The 24776-nt window shown below is 41.6% G+C and overlaps 1 protein-coding gene across 1 annotated transcript in view; it reads left to right on the top strand.

Moving 5' to 3' along the window:
* LOC124556075 (speckle-type POZ protein-like) overlaps window positions 1-17975 on the top strand; it is a 66961-nt gene extending 48986 nt beyond the window's left edge. Inside the window, exon 3 of the mRNA XM_047130102.1 lies at window positions 17483-17975. Within this exon, the coding sequence (XP_046986058.1) occupies window positions 17483-17975 (493 nt within the window). The remainder of the gene's footprint in view (window positions 1-17482) is intronic.
* Window positions 17976-24776: the final 6801 nt, after the last annotated feature.

The raw sequence follows: 24776 nt of genomic DNA, 5'->3' as shown, positions 1-24776 counted from the left end.
CACCATGTGTCTGAAGACATATTCTATGTATCCCGCAGTATCTGCAAAGAGAATAAAATTAGCTAAAATCGATCAAGCTCCAAGAGCCAAAGAATATGCATCTGGCGACAGGTAGTAAAAAAAAAAAAAAATAAGGTAGGCCCTGGTTTGGATGACATGAGGTTTGCAAGAAATCGACGTACCGCGAAATGGAATTCACTTTCAACTGCCAAAACTCCGTTAACCATTCTTTTCAAAGTCTTAGCGATTATCTCAACTAAAGAGCCGCTCGTTTGACTGGACGCCACGGGGAATTTGACACGAGGGAGTCCAGGATTTGAGAGATGAATGCTACCGTAATTCCTGTCAGCTGTTCTTGAAAAATTCAACCGAATCAACCCACATAAAATTATTATTCCCACCTCTGATACTACTGTAAGAGAGCCCGCACCAGTGTTAAGCAAGAACTAACATATTTAAATTTTTTTGTTATGTATGTATCGGTGTAGTGCGGACCCATAGGCTGCAGCCTAGAAAGCCTGTGAAAATGTGCGGGCCTTGCTGTAAGACTATGATTACAATAACACAGATACTGGCAGGTTCCGACGTCGACCGACACCGGCCGAAGACAGCCGAGCTTTTCAAATCAATGCGCCGCTACATGCGAAGTCATACCGCAGAACAGAAGCATACAGAAAGGAAAGCAGAGAGCGGCTCCATTGACGTGTATGAAGTGAAGCGTTGCGCTCGACGCCATACTGAAACGCTGTAAACGCAAAACGGTAGCTGCTTACCTGTACTACTACGGCTCGAATAGACATTCTTACGAAAGAGAATTAATGAACCGTAGTAAATGAAAAGTTTTGCGAAAGATAACGCTAATGAAACAAGTTGTGATAAATCGGTAGTGAAAAACTTATCATATAAACTTCAAAATTCACTACTGTGCTGTTAACATGTGCAGGCTGAGAACTGCCACTGCATTTAGCTTCAGATAACAATGAAGCTGCCGGCCGGTGTGGCCGAGCGGTTCTAGGCGCTTCAGTCTGGAACCGCGCGACCGCTACGGTTGCAGGTTCGAATCCTGCGTCGGGCATGGATGTGTGTGATGTCCCTAGGTTAGTTAGGTTTAAGTAGTTCTAAGTTCTAGGGGACTGATGACCTCAGATGTTGAGTCCCATAGTGCTCAGAGCCATTTGAACCATTTTTGAACTATGAAGCTACTTCGCCTTTTGCAAATATCGGTTTTTCCTTGCAGCGATTTTATTTTATTTCTTAATTTTTCCTTTTTTTCCTTGCAACAATTTTACTTTACTTCTTAATTTTTCTTTTATGGGGCTTTCAGCTGATAAATCAACTCCACTTCCAACAGAAACAGCTGTTATGGGACACACTGCAGGAGTTTCTGTGTAATTTTCATTCATGTTTACAACCTAAAAGTAAACATAGGTATCATTTAATTGCATGTCTGGATGAACAGTCGTTAATAACGATTGACAGCCATCTGAAATTAATTCTAATGTAATTGGTGTCCACGGGCAGCCGAAATGGTTCGAGTCCCAGTCCAGCATAAATTTTTACATATCGCTACAGTGAGGTGAGAGTCATGAGACGGTGATAGTAGGGGGTCTACAGGGGCATCAGCGCATTCCGTTAGTGCGGGTTGCCTACATCTGGGGCAGGTATGCACTCAGGGGCAAACCTATTGTTCTCCTTTGATTGACAGGTGCTTAACCTATTGTTCTCCTATGACTGACAGGTACTTAACCTATTGTTCTCCTTTGATTGACAGGTACTTAACCTATTGTTCTGCTAAAAGGATCCTTCCTTTCCATTGACAGGCACATAACCTATTGTTCCCCCACCCCCTCCCACAACCCTCCCCCTCAGGAAACCTCCAACCCACCCCCTCCCCCTTGCTGTTACAGGTACACTTTCAGGTCTGAGTTATTGGAATAGCCCCTCTCACTCTCATCAGTTTGATTGGTTACTTAATTAAATTGAACTATTAATTAACCTCTCACCCTCTGGTAAACCCCTTCCTCTTCCCTTCTACAGAAAATGGTGGGAAGTACAAATTCCATCAGTACAATGCAGCACACCATGGCTATCCCCATTAACCTAAGATAATGGCAGGAAAAAGGGCACTTGGGCTACCTCCACTAACCTAAGTCATCTGACCACCACCTCTTCCTAGGAACTGGCGGGAAAAAGACTCAGTTGATCGATTACTTGGAGGAAATTCGATTGTAGTGTATGAAATATTGTTTAAACAATTTAGACATTGTGTGGAATATTGTTTATTTAAAGAATTTAGGGGATTCAAGACAGTGTATGGAATATATGGAAACTGGTGGAGAGGAAGGATCTCATAACAGGAAATCCAAAGGTATATTGTTTATTTATAAAAAATTCAGTTTGTGGGGTTGGATTTCTCTTGCTCATCATCCTCTGCTGTTTGGAAACATATAGGTCTTGTAAGAAGCAGTTACATGGGGCAAACATGTTGCATAACTTAATGTTTGGCACTGTACTCTGGGTGTCTCAACCTAATGTTTGGGCTTTTGTTGGCACTTAACCTATTGTTCTGTTAAGTGGTTTCCATGTCACCCCCATTTCCTTAAACTGTTGTACTGCCTTTGATACCAAATTAAGAAATTAGTTATGTCCTCCTACCATCTTCTGGTACTCTTTTCAATTATCACATGCTTTGAACGACATTTCTGGCGCATTCTTCTTTGTCACCCACCCCCTTAAATTATTGTACTGCATTTTACATAAAAAACTATTCAAAGTAACCTAGTGTTCTGCACTGAACTTGCTGTTCTGCTCCATGTCACCCACTGACACACACCTGCCCCTTAACTATTGTACCGCTAATACCCTTTTGATGTAAAAAATTTATGCAAATTAATTAAATCGGTATTCTTCACATGTATGGGGTAGTTTTTTTTATTCACAGCATGCTATTGGTCAGTAAAATCGATGGAATATAGTTTAAACAAAAGATCGCTAGTAAAAAGCAAATCCAGTGAACTGATGCCCGATGTCGACACTGGAGTCCGGGTGCATCGACGGGTCCCGCGAATTGGTGGTGCAACCATCAACTGCCAAGCGATGCACAGGTGTCTGTTTGGATCCCACAAGCATGAGGCAGCGGCATCCCTTTCATACTTGACACCTGAGAAATTCCTCTTGAAATTCGTGATCACCTAGGCACTGTTGCTGACGTGACCAGACCTATTTGCAGTGCACAGACGCTCCAAGTGAACGCGCACGTCGACGTCGATGCGAACCACCACCTGATACAAGCCAGCACAAGCCATCGCTCTCACACTGCTGCTGCCTACAGTTAGCAGGTGAAAGTTGAGTCTATTTTCGGGTATACACTTAGAGTTCTTCGAGTGTTATACTGACGTCATAGAACTTAAAGGCGCGCTCACGCCAGTCCCAATACGCGAGACGCTTCTGGCAGCATGTGCTTTTACCATTGCTGACGCGATACCTGTGGATACTGTCATCACAGAATAGCACAGGGTGCATTGTTCCTAGGGATTCTAATGGGACATGAGAGCTGCATCTAGCCACGTACGCGTACCCAGCGTGGCTGACGCATCGCACGAAATGTTTGTCCTGCTATCAATATACATCTCAGAAACGTTAAACGTTCTCACCGCTAAAAGCCTGTACACGTTCGTGAAAACACCATTAATCATAAAAGCATTCTTGTTGTTTGGAAAGAGAGCACTCTCTAAGCAGAGACAGGGGGAAATCAGAACAATTATTCAATGAAGTACTGTCTTACAGAAGAGAAAAAAATGGCCAGAACTTTCTGTATCCACTAGCTACAGGTCTGGAGATGTCCTAATGCTACAGTTGCAGATGAGTGATGGCAGAGATGGATGGTCTGCTTCAATTCGTCTTTGAACACTTGCTTTCTCAGAATTTTCCCTACATACCTTGCCTCCATCTTGTTCGAATCAGTTTGTAGACACTCCTACGTCCTGACACAAAGGATGTTTTGTGAATGAATAGAGCATTATGACTGTATTTTATACAGATCCCCACATTGCACTGACAATTAAATCGTGTAGTGGCCTATAGATCGTCAAATACGGAAAGACTCTAACTCAATTACTCTCTCTCCACTGAAGACAGGAGCTTGAATATCAGAGTGTGAAAGAGATCTCCAACCCAGCAATATATCACTGTGTATCGTGTCGATGTAGTAAACATACAATTCGTATCCTGCACCATACAAAATCAGCCCTTTTACATCATTCGTACATATACAGCAAAGACAGACAGCACCGTATACACTCCTTGCATACACCCCCTGCGAAGTCGGCGGTCATCCACCCCAGAAGGGTGACCAGAGCGCCCTCAGTGGACCGCAGTCACTCTCAGAACTGTTGTGCAAATTCGGATTCGTTCCTCCTCTGCACAAACACGTTACTGTTTCTGGTTCAGACCTACCTGCTTGCTTGATTTTCTTCACCCATGTCCAGACTCTGGGATTACAAGAACACATGTATTTTCGCATGGTATGCCATAATATTATACCATTTTCGCGGTACTTCTCGATATCAAGCACACAGCAGTACCCTACATCTCGCTCGTTTAACATAATTCCGAAGATATAGACTGGAAATTATTTATCTAAAAACTCGAAAGTTTAGCTAGGTGGAGCGTGCTGTAAACCACTGACCAACTAGAAACTTGTCACGTCTGTGAAGACATTTACACAGAAACTCGAAAAAATAGAGAATGTCCGAAAGGACAGATATCACCTTCATATACATATAGTTAAGGCTCACCGGCCATTTGACCATCTTCTTCTGTGTGGATGCACAAACAGTGCCCGAACGCTTGCGGGAATCAGCAGTAAAGCCGCGAGTAATGAGTATGATGGGCAGGGGCACTATGAATATAGTGCGGGACAATAAGTCGCGAATGTGGGTCTCACGGGAGGCATACCAGAGATAAGTCCCTGCAGTCTGTGTCCTCGGTGGCTTAGATGGATAGAGCGTCTGCCATGTAAGCAGGAGATCTCCGGTTCGAGTCTCGGTCATGGGCCACAATTTCAACTGTCCCCATTGACTTATATCAACGCCTGTATGCAGCTAAGGGTATTCATTTCATTGTAATTTCATTCTAAGGAGCTGCACCATCACCGATGGTATCTGTTCTTTAGGACATGTCCAAAAGAACAGATACCATCTTCATATATGCTTACTTTATAAGCCTGATGCTCAAGGCACACCCATCACGCACCCCCTACTACTAACTCATCGCTGACGATACGAAATAATACTGACCGAAAATCAACGATGGGTGGACATGTCTCATAAGTTTTTCTTGCGAGTGCTACCACCGTGTCTTAGAAAGAGAGGTATAATCGTCTTACAGACCGCCAGATGTTAAAAAACCATATCGCAACAACTACTGTATGTTACTGTCACAGATGGTCTTGGTTCTACATGTGCACACAAGTATCCATGTTAAAAGCTACACCAGCTTTATAAACCCACATATGGCATTACCTACGAATCACGTGGTTTTTCCAGACAAATACCGAGACGGTGATCGTAGGAGTTTATACTATCAGATCAGCAGTCTGGTTACACGTAGACCATGATGCAACCTCGTCATAAAATCGCTGAATTTTGAAAGTGATTCGGCTAAGGAATGTGGTATGAAACCACTATTCTATTTGCAACCCCCCCCCCCCCCCCCCCCCCACGCCGCCGTCACTAGATATTTCTCCAGTATTTGTATTGTATTCTGCCTCGATACCACGTTAGAGGTTCTGCAATATATCCACTGAGTTATAGGCGATGACTAATTGAGAAGGATCACAAAAGAAGTAGATGGTGTGCTGATTGAGATAGTAAGAAATATACACTAGCTTTTTCATATCTCTAGTGTTACGCTATCTGCTAGAAATGAGGTCTATGATTTGGAATTAAGTCTTTCCATTCAACCACATACCTGCATTGGATCCTATGAAGAAGTCCTCTAATCATTACAGCCACAAGTGAATCATGTTTCTGGCAGTCTCATATCTCGAAACGAGTCACCTTACAACCACAAGTGAATCATAGTAGTATATGGTGTGCTGATTGAGATAGTAAGAAATATTCACTAGCTTTTCATATCTCTAGTGTTACGCTAACTGCTAGAAATGATGTCTATGATTTGGAATCAAGTCTTTCCATTCAACTATATACCTGCATTGGATCCTATGGAGAAGTCCTCTAATGATTACAGCCACAAGTGAATCATGTTTCTGGCACTCTCATATCTCGAACCGAGTCACCTTACAAACACAAGTGAATCATATTTCTGCCACTCTTGTATCTTGAAACGAATCACCTTTCTCGAACCTGTCTGCTACAGTAAAATTCCAATGTGGTTTTAGTCAGTACCTACGCATCTTGTGACTGCTGCCATTTCCGCAGTTTTGCGCATATGATCGTTCCAATTTAAGTTGGAACTGGGTAGAAGTTTGCGAAAGTCATATCCACCACCTTCCACAACCCGTGTAGAAACAGAGCAACCTGAGTAAGTGCGACAGGTCCGTGTTTTGATCATTCAGAGGAAATGGGCTCATCGTGGTGCGTAGCCAAACGACATAGAGATACTACAGTCCAAAGCAGATCCACATCACTCAGGTCCCATTCATATCTATCAGGGACACATGCTATCATCATTATTCTGTACCATCTATCAGAGAAAAATTACGAAATATAAAAGCTCCACTAACTTCATCCAATATAGAATTTGATAAGATTTTTACCTGCTCTAGTACGCTTTGTACACTGCCATACGTTTTGTTTTTCCGCCACAACTTCGAGGTCTGTGTCAGGTTCTAAGCTGACATTAACACGTTCTGATCGACAGCCTCTTGCAGAAAACTAGACCTCACACTGTGACGCGATTGACGATATTCACGAGGGCTACTGTGAGGTCAGCTGATGAAGCGAGTACCATTACCCAAGATGGCGGGAAAGTGCCCCCCCCCCCCCCACCTGACAAGCCCCCCGTGGTGGAAAGTTTGAATTTTGGAGGGAAGATAGGTCAACTGGGCTACTTCTACATTTAAACTCATCTGTCACAGTGACGGAAGAGCTGATGGCTCTGCGTTCCGTTTCGGCTGATTCCTCATATTACACTTACATACGCTATTACTGTTTTTACTGTTTTGGTGCTAGCCATACCCAGAAGGTGTCACCCATCCACAAAACTCTTTCTCCAACTCAAGCAAGCATTGTCAGTCAATCATTATGTGGTAACCAACAGCGTTTCAGTGGACAGATGGGATGGAAAAAGAGAGCGCCGATATACTGAAATAATAAGCATAACAGTTGACAGTGTGAACAATTTTAGAAAATTTACTGTAATTTCAACACCAACCAATGATGTGACAGCATGTTTCCCACTTTCAGTATCATAGCTAAACCACCCCTTCTCCACTTTGCGAGTAGCATTGCGAATGTAGATAGAGGACAGTGCAGTACGTCCATTAATTGTTAATTGTCAAACACATACAACATCAAATATACCAGACAGTGCTCTTAAAATTTCTAGCACTTTGAGCATAGTGCATAATTTACGATCTATCTCTATGCGGATGGGAGCCACAGAGCATTCTTGCCGTCTTAGGCTAAAATTAGTGACTAAAAAGTCTCCCCACACTGTCTTTGACCAGCCCGCCCTGCAACACCATTACCGATTTAATCTGCAGCTGATCGGAAGTAGACCGCTACATTCCGCGTCTGGTGAATGAATGGAGCTAGCCGAGTCCTCGCCCATCCAAGTACACAGGATTTCGCCATATGCTACCATGTCGAGGATGTTAGCACCTCTTATCGGTGTATAGTAACAGATATGAAAGTGTTGTGATGTAATAGCAGGTGGTTAAGAATAACAAGAAACGGGTGATTTTTATGCATGATGGCCGTACCTTTTTGTAACGCCTTGTATACATTTGAAATCATTATATTAGCAGTTTTACATTTAGTTTTACTTGAGGGTTTCACATTTCCCTTTGGCATGGTTCTTATTTTATACCGGAAAGAAAGCATCTTATCGCCTGTTGGTAATTATTAGTCGGACATCGGTGTTTCTGGGATTTCTTTCATATATTACTACATCTTCTTCGCTTTCGGCTAATATTAAAGGAATTCAATTTAGTTCAGGAGTTTGAACGGCTGTCGTCTTGATACAAATAGGTCGACAGCAATTTCCATCTTTTGGATCATCAGAAAACTTTTTGTATAAATACATGCAACATTTACATTTTGCACAGCATACAAACGTTATAACACCTATGATTAAACATATGTTTTAGTAAGTGACAATGGAATAATTGTGTACTTTCTTTTCTCACTCTAGTTCCAGTTGTTCTTTATCTATTAATTTATCAATATCTTCCAATTTCTTGCCCACTACTCTTAAATCGTCTAAATTGGAAGTGAAGTGTTTTAGTGGTAAGTCAGATTGTATTTTTGATTCAATAATTTTTGTTTCCATTTCCATACAACAATCTAGATTCAAATTCAAATTTGGGATTACGTCCCTTTCCTGTATATTTTGTCTGTATTACTTTGTCTGCTTGAATATACACATGTGATCCATAACCTTTACAATTTTTCTTAAACGCTAATATACCTATTCCAGATAATTTAATAACGTTTGCTGGATATGGGCTACACAGAACTGTCATGGGTTCCTCCTTAACGATTACATGTAACCACTCTTTAGTACTTCAACTAGTCTTTAAACTTCTTTCTAATGAAATCATTTTCTTGGCACAATTAGTTGGTATATGACTGACTTGTAACAATTTTACCCCACAATCTTCTTGATTGTACATGGAAATTAATCCAAACGTTTGCTCACTTATCTTTCTTTGTGCATCTAAATCTTTACAATTTAGCTCGTCCCATGATAACTTAGCATATAGTTTCTTAGAGCTATCTCCTAGTAAGTATTCCTTTTCAGGTTGATCTGCGCCTGAAGTTAATTTAATTGGTACTGGCAATATTTTGTACGGACTAAAAAACTTTGTTTTCAATAAGTGGTATACTAATAACATATCACAATATTTCATTAGTTACGAATACATCGAGAGCCATAATTTTCGATAACATATATCCACATTCTTCCATTAAGGGGCTCGGGAATTTGACTTCTCTTAAGTCAAGTTGGATTTCTCTCAGATACGTGACAATTTCTACTGGATTAACAATATGAGGTGCAAGAATACCCTTTTGCGCATAAATTATTGCACTTACAAATCCTTCATATTCCCTACATATTTCAACACATACCATTTGTAATTGTAAGAGTTATTCATTGAGTGTCATGAATCCAGCCATTTTCTTGAGGCCATAATCTGTGGTCCACAGAGAATATTTAATAAAATTTTCTAACTTATTTATTCCTTTTTTGAGCAATTGCTCATTGGTCGCCATTGTATCTACTGTTTTATTCAAGCCAGACAATGTGTCTCTGACTACTGCTACTTGCTCTTTAGATAATTTTAACAATTGTTCAGATCTCGATTCCATATTATCGATGTGCGTTTTATAGTATGCAGCATCTGCCTCATCTAAGGTTCGAAATAAAATTTTACTTATTTCCCTTACAAAATTTATAACTCCTCTCTTTTGCCTTCTCACTGGTCTGGTTAATTGATTTATGAGGGACTTGGTTTCTTTCAATTGCTCTATATGGTGCGTAAACCCGTTAGTCAACATATTACACTTTACTTGACTAATGTTTAACTGTTCCAGTCTCTCTTTGCACTGATGTATCATTTTTAATCCTACCCTTTTATTACAGCGTGAAATTTGTCATCTAATTCAATGAATAACTCTTACAATTACAAATGGTATCTGTTGAAATATGTAGGGAATATGAAGGATTTGTAAGTGCAATAATTTATGCGCAAAAGGGTATTCTTGCGCCTCATATTGTTAATCCAGTACAAATTGTCACGTATCTGAGAGAAATCCAACTTGACTTAAGAGAAGTCAAATTCCCGAGCCCCTTAATGGAAGAATGTGGATATATGTTATCGAAAATTATGGCTCTCGATGTATTCGTAACTAATGAAATATTGTGATATGTTATTAGTATACCACTTATTGAAAACAAAGTTTTTTAGTCCGTACAAAATATTGCCAGTACCAATTAAATTAACTTCAGGTGCAGATCAACCTGAAAAGGAATACTTACTAGGAGATAGCTCTAAGAAACTATATGCTAAGTTATCATGGGACGAGCTAAATTGTAAAGATTTAGATGCACAAAGAAAGATAAGTGAGCAAACGTTTGGATTAATTTCCATGTACAATCAAGAAGATTGTGGGGTAAAATTGTTACAAGTCAGTCATATACCAACTAATTGTGCCAAGAAAATGATTTCATTAGAAAGAAGTTTAAAGACTAGTTGAAGTACTAAAGAGTGGTTACATGTAATCGTTAAGGAGGAACCCATGACAGTTCTGTGTAGCCCATATCCAGCAAACGTTATTAAATTAACTGGAATAGGTATATTAGCGTTTAAGAAAAATTGTAAAGGTTATGGATCACATGTGTATATTCAAGCAGACAAAGTAATACAGACAAAGTATACTACAAAGAGACGTAATCCCAAATTTGAATTTGAATCTAGATTGTTGTATGGAAATGGAAACAAAAATTAATGAATCAAAAATACAATCTGACTTACCACTAAAACACTTCACTTCCAATTTAGACGATTTAAGAGTAGTGGGCAAGAAATTGGAAGATATTGATAAATTCATAGATAAAGAACAACTGGAACTAGAGTGAGAATGTGTTACCAATTTCCATGTTGTACTCGTAATTTCAAGGTCGCCTCTGTGATGGTAATATATTCCTGGTGATACTCTTATCTGATTAATCTTCACAAGTCCATCCATATTTCCTTGCCCGTGGCAACTGCAAACCAACCATCCATTGATGATAATTAGAATCCACGTCATTAGGATTGATGCCATCCTGATGGGTCTGTAATAGAAATCTTGATGTTACCTGTCTAGCTTCTTCAGTAATATGGTTTTAATCTATTTGCACGCACATTCAATTCCTGTCGCCTTTTCGTCTTTATGATTATATTGGGCAGTTCCACTTCCACTATCTCATATGGGCCTCTGAACTGAGAATCTAACTTTTTTGATCTCCCACGTCGTATTATTTCGTCATGCAATAACACTCTGTCGCCTATTTGAAAAGCTCTCTGATGCTCTGTTTTGTCATAATGCACCTTGCCTATTTCTTTGGCCCCTCTTATTTTTTCTCTCACTACTCGTCGCGCTTCTTGCATCCTAGCTTTGACTTTGTATACATAATCGTCGTAATCATATCCTATTGTGGCTGTTTCCTTTTGCACATTCCTTGTACGTTCACTGTTCTTCCGAACATTAATTCAAACAGGGCATACCCTGTGTACTGCTGTGTGGTGTCGTATTAAATACAAAACAACTATACGATATCCACTTGTCCCAATCACTATGATCTTCCTTGATGATGTGCCTTAGATACTCTACTAAGCTCCTGTGTGTTCGTTCCAATGTTCCATTTGTCTGCAGATGAAATGCGGTCGTTTGTATCTTCTTTATCCTTAATAATTTGCATATTCTCTTGAACACTTGACTTAGCAAATTTGATCCTTGATCTGTTAATAATAGTGAAGGAATACTAAACTTCAAAATAACTTCTTCTACGAACTTCTCGGCTATTGTAACCGCATCTTGTCTCTCTGTTGGAATTGATTCTGTAAACTTGCTTAAATCGTCCTAAAACGTCAAAATATATCTGTTCCCTTCCATGGTTTTGTCTAATGGACCAATTACATCCATATAACATTTATCAAACACAGTTTCTGCCATGTCCGTAATAACTAATGGCAATTTTGTTTTTCCCTGCGTACATTTATTCCGTTGGCACTTATCACATGTTCTAATATTCTTTTCAATATCTTTTTTTCATTCCTTTCCATGTACCATATCTTTTTAAACGATCCAGTGTCCTATGTATTCCTTGATATCCACGTAATGGATTGTCATGTACTTCCTTCATAATGTCGGCCTTTTGTTCCTCGCTTAGCTCTGTGGTGTCTTCATTTAATTCCGTGTCCTCATTTATTCTTCTAACTGGCTCTTGTTTTTCGATTACCTGTGCATCTTCATCGCTGTACCTTATTCTGCTTAAGGCATCTGCATTGGCATTTAATCTTCCCGGCTTATATACAATCTCGTATGTATATTCTTCTAATTTTAATCTCGATTTTAAGAACCTGGATGATGGATCATTCACACTAAAAATCCATGTTAAAGGCTTGTGATCTGTTACTATTTCAAATTCTCTTCCATACACATATGGTCGAAATTGTTTCGTTGCCCATGCTAATGCATAACATTTCAGCTCAGTGGCTGAATAATTTCCTTCTGCTTTATTTAATGTTCTGGAGGCGTACGGTAGGTCGCTTACAATGTTCCCTTGTGACAGTATTGCACCAAGTGCTATTCCACTTGCGCCTGTCGTAATAATAAAAGGTTTGTCGAAATCAGGATACTCCAGAATGGGAGGATTGATTAATCTTTCTTTTAATTCTTCAAATGCTTCTTGCTGTGCCCTTCCCCATTCATGTTGTTCGTCATCCTTTAATAATTTATGTAAAGGTGCTGCAATTTCATTGAAATCCTTTAGAAATTTGCGATAGTATGCTACGAGACCTAGGTATCCTTTCAATTCCTTCTTTGTCTTTGGTACTGGGAATTTCTTTACTTTTTCTACATTCCGCTCATCTGGCTGTACTCCTTCATCTGTTATCTTATGCCCCAAAAATATGACTTCGGTTCGTAAAAATTCACATTTGTCTGGCTGTAACTTCAGCCTGTGTTCTCGTAATCTATCAAAAATCTCTCTTAATTTTTCATTATTTGCCGGCCGGAGTGGCCGAGCCGTTCTAGGCGCTACAGTCTGGAACCGCGCGACCGCTACGGTCGCAGGTTCGAATCCTGCCACGGGCATGGATGTGTGTGATGTCCTTAGGTTAGTTAGGTTTAAGTAGTTCTAAATTCTAGGGGACTGATGACCTCAGAAGTTAACTCCCATAGTGCTCAGAGCCATTTGAACCATTTTTTTCATTATGTTCTTTTAGCGAACTTCCATAACATATCACGTTGTTTAAATACACTAAACTCTTGGTTCCTTGTAATCCTGATAACACTACGTTCATTAATCTCTGAAACGTACTAGGCGCTCCTTTTAAACCCATAGGCATTCTCTTATAGTGTTCATAATTAGCGCTGAACGCTGTTTTCTCTATGTCTTTGGGCTCCATTATTATCTGGTGATATCCGCTGGCTAAATCCAATGTCGAAAAGTACTTGGTTTTCCTAGCTGTTCTAATATTTCCGATGTATTCGGGATCGGGAATGCTTCCCCTACTGAAATCTCGTTTACTTTACGATAATCCGTCACGGTACCTACTTTCTTAGGGATTAATAGAATCGGCGCATTCCATTGACTTTGGCTTTCTACAATAATAACGTCTGATAACATTTCTTCTACGTACTCTCGTAATGCTTCTTTCTGGGATTCTGGTATTCTATATGGTCTGACATTGATTACTTTTCCTGAATGCTCTGGCAGTATCGGAAGACTGTGTTCTCCGATCTCTGTAAATGGTAGCTTATCTCCTTTTAAATGGAAGACATCACAGTACTCACTAGACAGTTTTTTCGCTTCATATTTCTCTTCCTCATTTAAATGATCCACTCGTAATGCGTCTCTAACCTGTGCAGTACGATTCTTGTAATCCATTACCTATTCTGGCGTTTCGTTTACCCTCCTTACTGTTGCTTCCACATATAATGGTTCTGTGCTTAAGCATACAGAACTCACATCACATTTTACTTCATTGGTATTTAACATATTAATAATACATTTCCCTTGAATGTTTTTCACTATTGCTTCTGGAATGTACACACCTTTAAGTACTTCTTGTTTCGGTATTATTACATCTCCTCCCTCGGGAGTTTTTTTTTTTTTGTGTTCAGCTAATCTAATTATCATTACTCTTTCTTCCCTAGGTCCGATTATTTCCGTAAGTTTGCGTTGCGGGAGCTCCAGATCTGGTGTCCTTCTATGCTGTGACCTTAACGTGCCGTACTGTTTACCTCTTATCTGTCCGTCCACAGCTAATGCTCCCTTGAACTTACGTAATTCTGTTGTCAGCTCCATATCGTCCTGGTAACGTGCCCTTGGCCCCGCCTTGCTGTCCTTCTGCTTCTGTTACTAACGGAATGTCATGCCCATTCACTCTGTGTTGTCTCCTGTGGTAATCGATTATAGCTCTCTGCCGTTGTAGAAAATCTCTTCCTAATAGTCCATCATATGGAACATCTGTTCCCTTGCGTAATACATGGAAAGTCTGCTTACCCAACACTTTTCCGTTTAGTCTTAAATTCAATTCCGCTATGCCCATTGTGTTCATTGTACCTTCTGTAACCCCTTTCAGTCTTTTTATTTCTCTATAATTCACAGGTATTTCCACGGTTATTGCTTCTTCCTTGAGCAGACTTATATGAGCATCTGTGTCGATTAAAAACTTTAACCTCGTACCGAATTCTTTGCAGTATATCGTAATTATTTCATTTTCTGCCTTGCAGTCTACTACCCACACTTTGGGCCATTTAACGGTGGTTACGTGCGACTGCTTTGGGTGCCACCTGCTTCATTTCCCGGCCATTCCCCTGGTTGTCTTCCGCGGTTTTCTCCACCTTTAAACATTGTATGCCCATATTTATTACTGGGACTTCAACAGTCTTTTACCCTGTGTCTTCTCCTTCTACATTTTTGGTATATAATTATCTTCTCACATGGTGCATCCGTATGCCCAGGTTTATCACAGTAGTAACAATAAATTTGAAATTTACGCGTTTCTTGCACTTTGTTGGGTGGTGGTACCCACCTGACTTGCGTATTACTACGACAATGTTTGGATACATGTCCTATCTTTCCACACTGGTAACATTTCCTTAGTCTTAGTGTCTCGTGAATGAATGGAGCTAACCGAGTCCTCGCCCATCCAAGTACACAAGATTTCGCCATATGCTCCCATGTCGAGGATGTTAGCATCCCTTATCGGTGTATAGTAACAGATTTGAAAGTGTTGTGATGTACTAGCAGATGGTTAAGAATAACAAGAAAAGGGTGATTTTTATGTATGATGGAGCTCCAGATAGATGGAGTTCGAAGGATTTTACGTGAATCAACTACGCTATCAACTTTAAAGTATGGTTCTAGAGTCTAGGATCAGTACCTGGAAGGTATTGGTAATAGAGAAGATAAACACATGCACTCCTAAGGCTACAACGTTGCGCACTTAAAACAGGCTATAACGTTAGATCGCTTGAGTTTCTTACCTTATCAGTCATGTAGAATGCAGCGCTGTTAATATTCCAATGTAAGAAATATATTTCCAGCGCATGACATACATCCTTCTTGTAGGTTTCTCTACGATAAACTATGGTATCGGACCGTAAACGAGAAAACTACTTGCTTAAAACAGTGTCTCTGTGTGATATGTCGCGTCACAGCACAGTTTTGTAGTGCAATAGGAACGTTGACGACAATCTGAGGGTTGTTGGGCTGTCCACCTTTGTTATCGGAGATGAGAGGGAGAAAGTTCTCCGAGGTAGAACTGGGTGGTTATTGGTTGCAGTGGTGATCTTTTAGGATTAATGGCAGGATGAGTATGCTGAAGAGTTAAGTATTTATTTAAGTAATTCATTTGTTATCTCTTTGATAACTTATAAAAGAGGAGCCAGTTCCTAACCTCTTCTTTAATAAATGTCAGACTCAGTTTATTCATACCAACAGGCCACTCGCCTAAGCTTGCAAGAGACAATTACTATTCCGTAAATTGTTCTTGTTAATTACGAAACTACCAATGCTATCTACTCCTTGAGACAAAGACAGATTGCCAATGTTCAAAGCTATTCCCCCAGAATAAATAATGATTACTTATCTCGCAGTTGATGTGCGTGTCACCAGATCTGATCACCGACTTCTCGCTGAGAATATTACTTCTGCATACTTGTGCTACTGCTGCCTGGCGTAACTACACGGTGGGTCCTCAAAGCGGCCACTCGCTAGTCGATCGAACTACTGCTCCCCCCGAATCCTCTCTCAGAATCTCTTTCTTGCTTATATACCGTTCTAAGTCGCGGCTGACCTATAAGATCCGTTCGGGATAGTTCCATTTGCTGGCTCCTTCAACACGTAAACACTTTAATGTTCGATTTCTCTTATAGGTTCCCACACGAAGTTACCACTTACGTATGCTGGAAAGCTTCCTTTAGCATCAGGGCTTGTGCCTCTTGGCGCAGTCTCAAATAGATCCATCACATGTTTAATCCGTGATCCGACTTGCTACTTGATGTCCCTACTTTACGTAACGTATGGTAAACTTCTGTTGACGTCCAACTGCGGTTCAAATAGTGTCTTAATGAGAGTGTATCGATCTTACGCATCTTATCTCTCTTCCCTTCACAAATATCCTCCACTATAGTTTCCCAATTCTTAAACTCTGGTACTTCTAATTTCATGAAGTTACAATTGTTCTCCTTTCATTTGATCTGGAAAGTACTGCTCGGTAATTTTTTTTGTCTTAGAAGTGGACAGATACACGCACAATATAGCTTTCCAGAGATGTATAGCGTCCACTGTCCACATCCGATCAAAGTTCAGAAATTATACTATGCCCACATCGGTCCTATATAAAATGATTTTTAGTAACGGAGAATACCTCTTACAAGGTAACATAAGCAATTTATGGGATACGACATATGTTGCGAATAGCTGTCCGATTTGCGCACGCGGGAAAGAGTGAGTGCGTCACATACGTTCAGTTTTCTGGAGCAGAGACATAAATATGATCTCCTCCCAAGTTTAAGGAAAAATATAATATGTTATTTATATTTCATGAGCAGGAATCTGTGACTTAACACGAACCAAACCTAAAGTCATAGAGACTCCTATTTTCCATTGCAAACTATTCGAATTTCGTGTGGCAAGTTAATTAGTTTTGAAATATTGCAATCACAACGATGATTAACGAAAACGATAGGAAGGCGACGAACGGACTGTAAGATGCGAAACAAATAATTTTTCATGGAATACTTTCTTTAAAATCGATTGAGATACACCACACACCAACCGGTGTGCATGCGCTGCCGTTACCGCAGTGTAGTGAGCCGGCCAGCAACACGTCAATATTCTTCACTCTGTTTCCAGCTGTCTCACGCTGTCATCCAGTGTCCGGGTAACCTGCTTCCACTACCGTGCGCACTCTAGTAAACTCGTCGTAGGCGGGACATTAAGCCCCCGTTCTTCTTCCTGTCTCCCTTCTGGCTGTAGTAATTACTGCAAACGTTAGAGAAGATCGGTGTTCCCACAGGTCGGCGCGTGAAGCGCAGGAGTCGTCGGACAGGATGCCGCAGCTGCACGAGGCGGCGATCCGAGGCAGCGCGGAAGACGTGCGGAGACTGCTGGCAGCGGGCGCGCCGGTGGACGCGCGGAACGCGGCGGGCTGGACGGCGCTGCACTGCGCGGCGGCGCTGGGCCACGACCTGGTCGTGGCGAGTCTGCTGCGCGCCGGGGCCGACGTGGACGCGCGGGACCGCTGCGGGGACACGCCGCTGCACAAGGCGGCCTGGATGCGGCGCGTCTCGCCCGCCTGCTTGCTGGCGGCCGCACACGCACACCTCGACGCACCGGGGGCGTCCGGCGGCACACCGCTGCACTGCGCCGCGCAGCTGGGCCACGCGGAAGTGGTGCGCGCACTGCTGCAGCTCGGTGCCGACCCCACCGCCACCGACCACTCCGGCAAGACGCCGTTCGACCTGGCCAAGCGCTACGGCAGAAGCGAAGTCGTCAACATCCTCACATAGTCACCGCGTGTCGCGTATTATACTGTGTTGTGTGGAGCTTTACACTGAGGCGACGAAAGTCACGGGATACCTCCTAATTTCTCTTTTTCTTTTTTTTTGTTGTCAGTAGTGGACCACAGGCTGGAGTTTATTCTCGGTGTGTGATATGTACTCACATGTTTATATCTCTTTATCTAACAATTTACTTTACACTTTGTGAGGTAGCTGGACCCTCATCGGATCCTTTGGTCCTCTAATTAGGGACGTTCTTTCATTACAATATGAGTATTTGGTATTGTAGGGACCTTTTCTTAATTCGTTCCACGAGCTGTGGTACACGCAACTTTTTAATGACTGGTGCACAAACTTATGGCGGGTGTCAGTGGACCGAGGCCTGTGGCTCTTGGTACTTATGGAAGCGCTGGAGTTGAACGGTGCCTATTAGCCGGAGCTGCAGTATTTTGTCTCTTCAGTGGTTCACTTTGTTAAAGAGCTTTGTGGCATAGTCTGTTATTTTTTCGTGCAGGTATATCTCCTTTAGAACTTTGTTGTGTACATAGTTCCGCGTAGTCAGCGCGTACACAACTTGCATTTGTCTGCACCAGTCTGTACCAGTCTGCATTAGTCTGTACCAGTCTATAGTCAAGTTTCAGTCTGCACCTAATACGATTATCATATTCCTGTACATAGCCATGAAGATAAATGTATAGACACTTTGTCAAGTATCAGATATATGTGAGAATAAGATTAATGTACCAAGACCAAAGGAACTTCAGATTGTCAATTGTAAATAGCATCCAGAATCAAGTTACGCAATGTCTATGCTTTTTATTAGTTTAATAAATGTGTGTGAAAATTAATCAAGTTCTGTTTAAAGTTGGTCACTGTCAGTCTGCTACTCTAAGCGTGCAAGTGGCATTTCTATCGTCTGACCTAACAGCAGAAGATAAACACGCCACGATAAGACCAAGAGACATATTGCTGACGCTCGCCTACTTCGTTAGAGCGACAAGTCAAATAATCTGATGGTGTGTGTACCGAAGGTCTTACAGTACGCACACCACACAAGGCCTGTGGCTCTTTGTACTTATGCAAGCGCTGGAGTTGAATGGTGCCTATTAGCCGGAGCTGCAGTATTTCGTCTCTTCAGTGGTTCACTTTGTTAAAGAGCTTTGTGGCATAGTCTGTTATTTTTTCGTGCGGGTATATCTCCTTTAGAACTTCGTGTAGCTCCCCGATTCTCATCCATTGAGGAGTACCCAGCGAACACTTAGGCACAAGTTCTGTACTGGTTAGAGTGAACATATTTGTTATCGCATGTGACTCGCCACGTTGCACAGCGGTAGACGAGTTTTGACTGGACTGTCGATCTGCAGAGTTGGTACTTCTTCTTGGCGTTGAGATGAGTGCTGGTGAAGAATGGTATCGGCGTGTGTACCATCTTCATGGTGTCCTTCTTCGTTACTGTGTATGTGTGGTGAAGGTCAGGGACTTACCCTGAATGATCCACAGATATTTCGTCGAGTGTGACCAAGGGATATCCTCTTCTTAGTAAAGAGCACTGCAGCAGTCTTCGTGGGGTTGATTGTTATCTTGTTGAACTGCACTCACTCTTCCATGATATCTGTTTGGCGTTGTGCTCTGTTTATTAGCTGGTCCTGTTTGCGGCCCGACATGACAAATGCAGTACCGTCGGCAGATAAACTGCAGGTCACCAGAGGATCGTTTGTAGGTCATTTATATGTACGCTGATCAGCAGTGGTGAGATAACAGATCCCTGTCGGATACCTGCTTCTGGTGTTTCCCTCGATGAACGTTTGCTGTCCACTGTAACGTAGTTTTTTCCTTGTAGAAAACTATCTTAACAGCTACACGTGACAGTCCGGTAAGGGTATTTGACAATATAGTTTCGATATGAGATTGTCATGCCATACTGCGTCGTCCACCTTTACGATGTCAAAAAAGTTTTTGGTGACACTTAAATGGTATTGCACTGCTCATGACGCAACATTCTGAACATTTTTTGCTTTTTGTTAATCGGCTGTGATTCACAGTCACATAAAACCAATATATTTATTTGTCACTGTCGACGACGCAGTCTGTAGAACGTGACGAGTGATGACGTTTGGTTGAAGGATTCAGGGATTGCGACGGCTTAGGGGGTGTACTCGGAGAATGTCACGTTCGACCTCCATAGAAAGTGCCATGAGAGATGAGCTTCATTAGCAGACTGATTCAGCAGAGCATCGGTACGCCTCTTATATGGGTCATAGATATCAGCTTGTGTCGCCCCGTAGCAGTTGTATCAATTCAACATTGGAGTCGATTACTTCGGACATTGCTGTTGAGATTTCCAGGGAAAAAATGTGCTGTCAGTATGGATACGACATGCAGTTAAATTGTTCCAATGTAGGTCAGTGATCGTTGTCTCATACTCATGACTAAAATTCTGGGGCGGGATTTGGGAAGGTTAATTCTTCATGCTTCTAGCCCATCTTCTTTCTTCTCCTTTTCTTGACGGTCTTCTCTTCTGCTCTTGCCGCATCTTCCCCTCATCTCTCTTGTATTTTTTTCTTCTCTGGCCTGGTATATGGCAAAATGTATTAAAATACAAAATTTGTAGATTCAGTTTACCAGGATATTTGTTATATCAGGATATGATGTGTGTCTGGTAATTATAGGATTTGCTGTGGCACAACTGCCAAAACACACCCTTTCAGCAGTTCGTTTCACGCATCCAATATCAAGTATACGCTTCCTGCCGAACAGCTCTTCCAAATTCTTGCTGCCCCTGTGTATGCCTGATGCCTGGTTCCGTTTTCACATTCCACTGACTCTCCTATCTACCTTTCTTAAAATTGTCTGCTACTGCAACAACATGAGTGGTAATTACACTCGCATCTCCGTTAACTCTTTCCGTCTTTTTCTGTCGCTTTTCCGCTGCCATATCTACCGATGCTGGAAGTTCATACTGCCTCTGGATCGTTGATCAGTTGTGGCGTTGTTTTTTGGTGAGTGTCAACCTCTCAAGCTTACAATGTTAGTCTTTGTTAAACTCTACTCTGTAATAACGTTAATCGTACATTTACATGTCGCCCTGCAATGGCCTTTACAATAGGCGTATAAACTCAACATAAATTTAAATTAGAACAAAAGGAATTAATATTAAACCGTAAAAAAACATGTTTCGGGTGTTGCATCCAAGTGGCAACATCAATTTCTTTATCCAAATCTTATAAGTTTCCTCAGTTTCATAGAGAAAGTACAGGTATGGAATAATGGTGATGCGTGATGTGGGAGATTAGTCATATCATGCGGTTGGTTACCCATCATTTTTTTCTTCACTTTATAATCTAGATCTACGAAAAGGTTAGTATGATCATGTTTAGTAATATAACTTTTTTTACGGGTTGACCTTTGCCTCTATAACGGCATTATAGTTTCCCATCAGTACTCTGTCTTTCCTGTTGGTCCCTGAAACCTTCGAAGCATAGGCGTTTTATGCTATCGACTAGATTCTTTCTTTCACTCGATAGGCATCTCAAAATTATTATTCGAATTATCATTCGAATACCTGTGATTGATTTACTGTACCATTATAAACTCTTCCTTACCTCTTTATCTTTTCTATAGCTATTTTTTTCCGGATGATGTATGTGTCAATGTCCAGATAGCTACTCCATTTCTCCTTAATTATGTGTACAACTGTAATGGCCATGATGGACAAAGACGTATTAACGCCACACGAAAGTTAAAACATCACTGGCTTACTCCTCCTTACTCAACATCTCTCCCTCATATAACGAGTTATCTTTCTTCGAATCGCCCAACTTTTGTTCCTAGATGCTAATCCAAAAATACCGCTTACAGCCCTTCCTGTCACCTATTAACCATTGTCAAAGGATCCCACACCTTCGCCGAGTCCTATAAAAATGTCGGTATCTCATGCCCTTTACTATGAGCCCAAATATCTTTAATGGTTTGGTTGCATTCTGCTTACGGAACCTCGACCTACACCTTGCTCCATTTAAACTTTGTGGCTCTTTAAGTCCACCAGCAATGATGACAACATGCCCCGCCCTTCGATAGGAGAGTTTTCAACTTCAGCTTCGTAGACTACCTTTAGTGATGCGTTTACTACAGCTTTTAATCAATTCGTAATGGGGTCGTATAGCAACATGTTATTTCTGCAGTTCAGTATAACCCTTAACTTAAACAACCATGGATGTACACACTTTCTTCACTGTTCTTTGCGTTACCTGATTCATACTTTTATGTCTCATATAGAGAGGATGAAATAGTTGTTCAGTACCATCATTTTTAATGGTACGTCTAAAGCTAACCGTCCCGTTTGTTTTCAAATTTTTAATGAACTCTTCATGATCAGAGACGTCACTTAATTGCTGTAATTTTTTGTTTCATCTATAAGTTCCTCGTCTTTGGGAACTGGTTGGTCTGTCCATGCATATCTTGGGTGTTTTTTTCCCTGTCCCTCCAGCCTCGATTTGTGTCCTCAACTGAATCAGAGGTAAGTCGGTTAACTTGTTTAGCTCTAGAAACCAAGCTTCGCAGCAGACATATATCGACAACTTCGTCTCCTCTAACGTCAACTGCATGTCTAGCCTTTACGGGTGAAATTTGTTCATAATCAAGAGTGCACGTTAGCACTATGGCGTCATAATCCCCTGAGTGGTATACATTTGTTTTTGTTTTCGATTGCACATGGGCTTATGTTTCAGTTGGGCGCGCATTATCTTCCTGAGCTTTGCTTTCATCAGCCTCTGTGTCGAACATTTGCAACAATCAATGTAACAGATGAGCGTCTTCAGGTCTTGTTACATTTATTGGTTGAATCCCAATCAATAGTATCCCAACATGTTAATTGTGACTTTCGACTTATCTGTTACATCGTTGGTACTATTTGCTTGTTTCCTCTACCATAGTTGAGTCTATTTTATCTGTTTACCGCCAACTTCGCAATTTTCATTGGGTTGTGCATTCTCCTCCGGTTTCCCGCTTCCACAGCTGGTCAATTTTGACGTTTTCCTGAGTTAAGCGGTCTAATCTCGACCTCAGGTTGTGGTTCGTTTCGCCTTTGATCACCTCGCGTGTTCAGATTCTGTTGCTCTTGCAACACCCGTAAGGATACTCGTGTTCAAATTGTTCAGATTACGGTGCTGGAAACCACTTGGTCTGTTGTCACTCTGCTGTTACCTTTTCTGTTATTATTACTTCTCTGGAACCTATTGTTATACCCACTGTCATTTCGTGGTAGGTTACAATTTGCTCCATTTCGACAGTAATTCCGCCATGGAGTCTGTCTTCCATTATTACCATTGTTCCTGTTTCTACACGTTTCCATTTCTCGACGTATCACTGTTACTTTCTCGTTGATTTCTACGTTTACAGACATCATGCTCACGGTAAATGGAATCTAATTCACGGAGGATTCCTTTGAAAGCTTGCACTTTATCTCCTCCTTTTCCTACCAATGATTGTTGATACTGTAATGGGAGCACCGTAGTACAGAGATGTATGAATTCTCCATCGCTATACAGATTATCTAAGCACTGATTCTTCTTCACCATGTTCTCAAAGAATTTTTCTGGGTTTTCCTCTCCCGAATTTTCGTATAATGCCATCTGAAGTTGCTCATATTTCATTCTGTTCTGTGCTCCAGTTGTGCACTAACCATATAGTGTTTGTTGTAATATACTACTGCTCCTTCCTGTCGTGCGTACATTACTCTATTCTCTATGTTGTACTGCCATCGTGTACTTCCGCTGTCAACCAGACGTGTGTTACATCGTCGCAACTATACACAGTTATGTGCTTCAAACTGCACCGTAAGTACTGGACTGTCTATCATGGGTAATGCTTCGTAACCTTGGTACATGCTGTTGATTTCAAAGTCTGTGTCCTGTCTCGCCAGTGGCACTGGACTATTGTACGGTATGTACTGTCCTATTCAGTGACCTTGTGCTACCTGATTGGACTACAATAGAGCTGCGTATTAATTTGTTGACACCTGTAAGTGTAAGTTACATTTTATGCCTGATGTATCGGACTCTGGTGCTCTCCACGGAGTTCTGTTCCTATTTGAGGTATCATTTGCCCCTGCGAAAGTCATGATTTCATGTGCTGATTATCAGTACTCATTATGTGCATCGGAGTACTTGACTTTTCGCACGGTTCTTCACTTTGCAAACCGCGCACCCACATTCGCATCTGTTAACTGCTTCGCGATCTCTTTCCGGGTTATTACCACATGCGGGTGATTTCTTTCTGTTCTTACCAGCTCTGTTGTGCGGACCTACGGTTGACTGTGGCGTCACGCTTGACCCTGAACACAAGCTATCATTGTCACTCTGACATTCAATACTCTGCGACAATTCTGATCTGAGCCGTTGGATTTGTTCTTTGTTTCCGATTCTACTGTAGGCGCCCCAATGGTCCTGGTCGCCTACTGTGGACTGGAAACCGAGCGGTGACCTCTCCAGTTGACAGGATGCTAGGAAATGACTGTGGACGCGTCAGAAACGCCAAAGAAACATTATTAATTCATGACACCTTTATTCCTGCCGAGTACAATGTGGCCCGCGTAACACAGGCTGGCTGAGCTTGGTGATATCAAAGACCTTCCCCGAGTCCTCGCTGACTCGGAGCAATGACACCAGCTCCGGGCCGCACCAGTCTTGCTAGCGCAGCGCCGCGTGCTGTGATGTGGCGGTGGAATGCCCTTACTTCGGCCGCGCGTGGCTGGCGGCGCCCGGCTCGGCAGCGAACAGCAGGCCGCTGTACGTAGGAGGCTCCGAGTTGGAG

The sequence above is a fragment of the Schistocerca americana genome, chromosome X (assembly GCF_021461395.2).
Source record: "Schistocerca americana isolate TAMUIC-IGC-003095 chromosome X, iqSchAmer2.1, whole genome shotgun sequence".
NCBI lineage: Eukaryota > Metazoa > Arthropoda > Insecta > Orthoptera > Acrididae > Schistocerca > Schistocerca americana.
The sequence above is the reverse complement of the archived record's forward strand: the minus strand, read 5'-3'. Positions and strand labels throughout refer to the sequence as shown.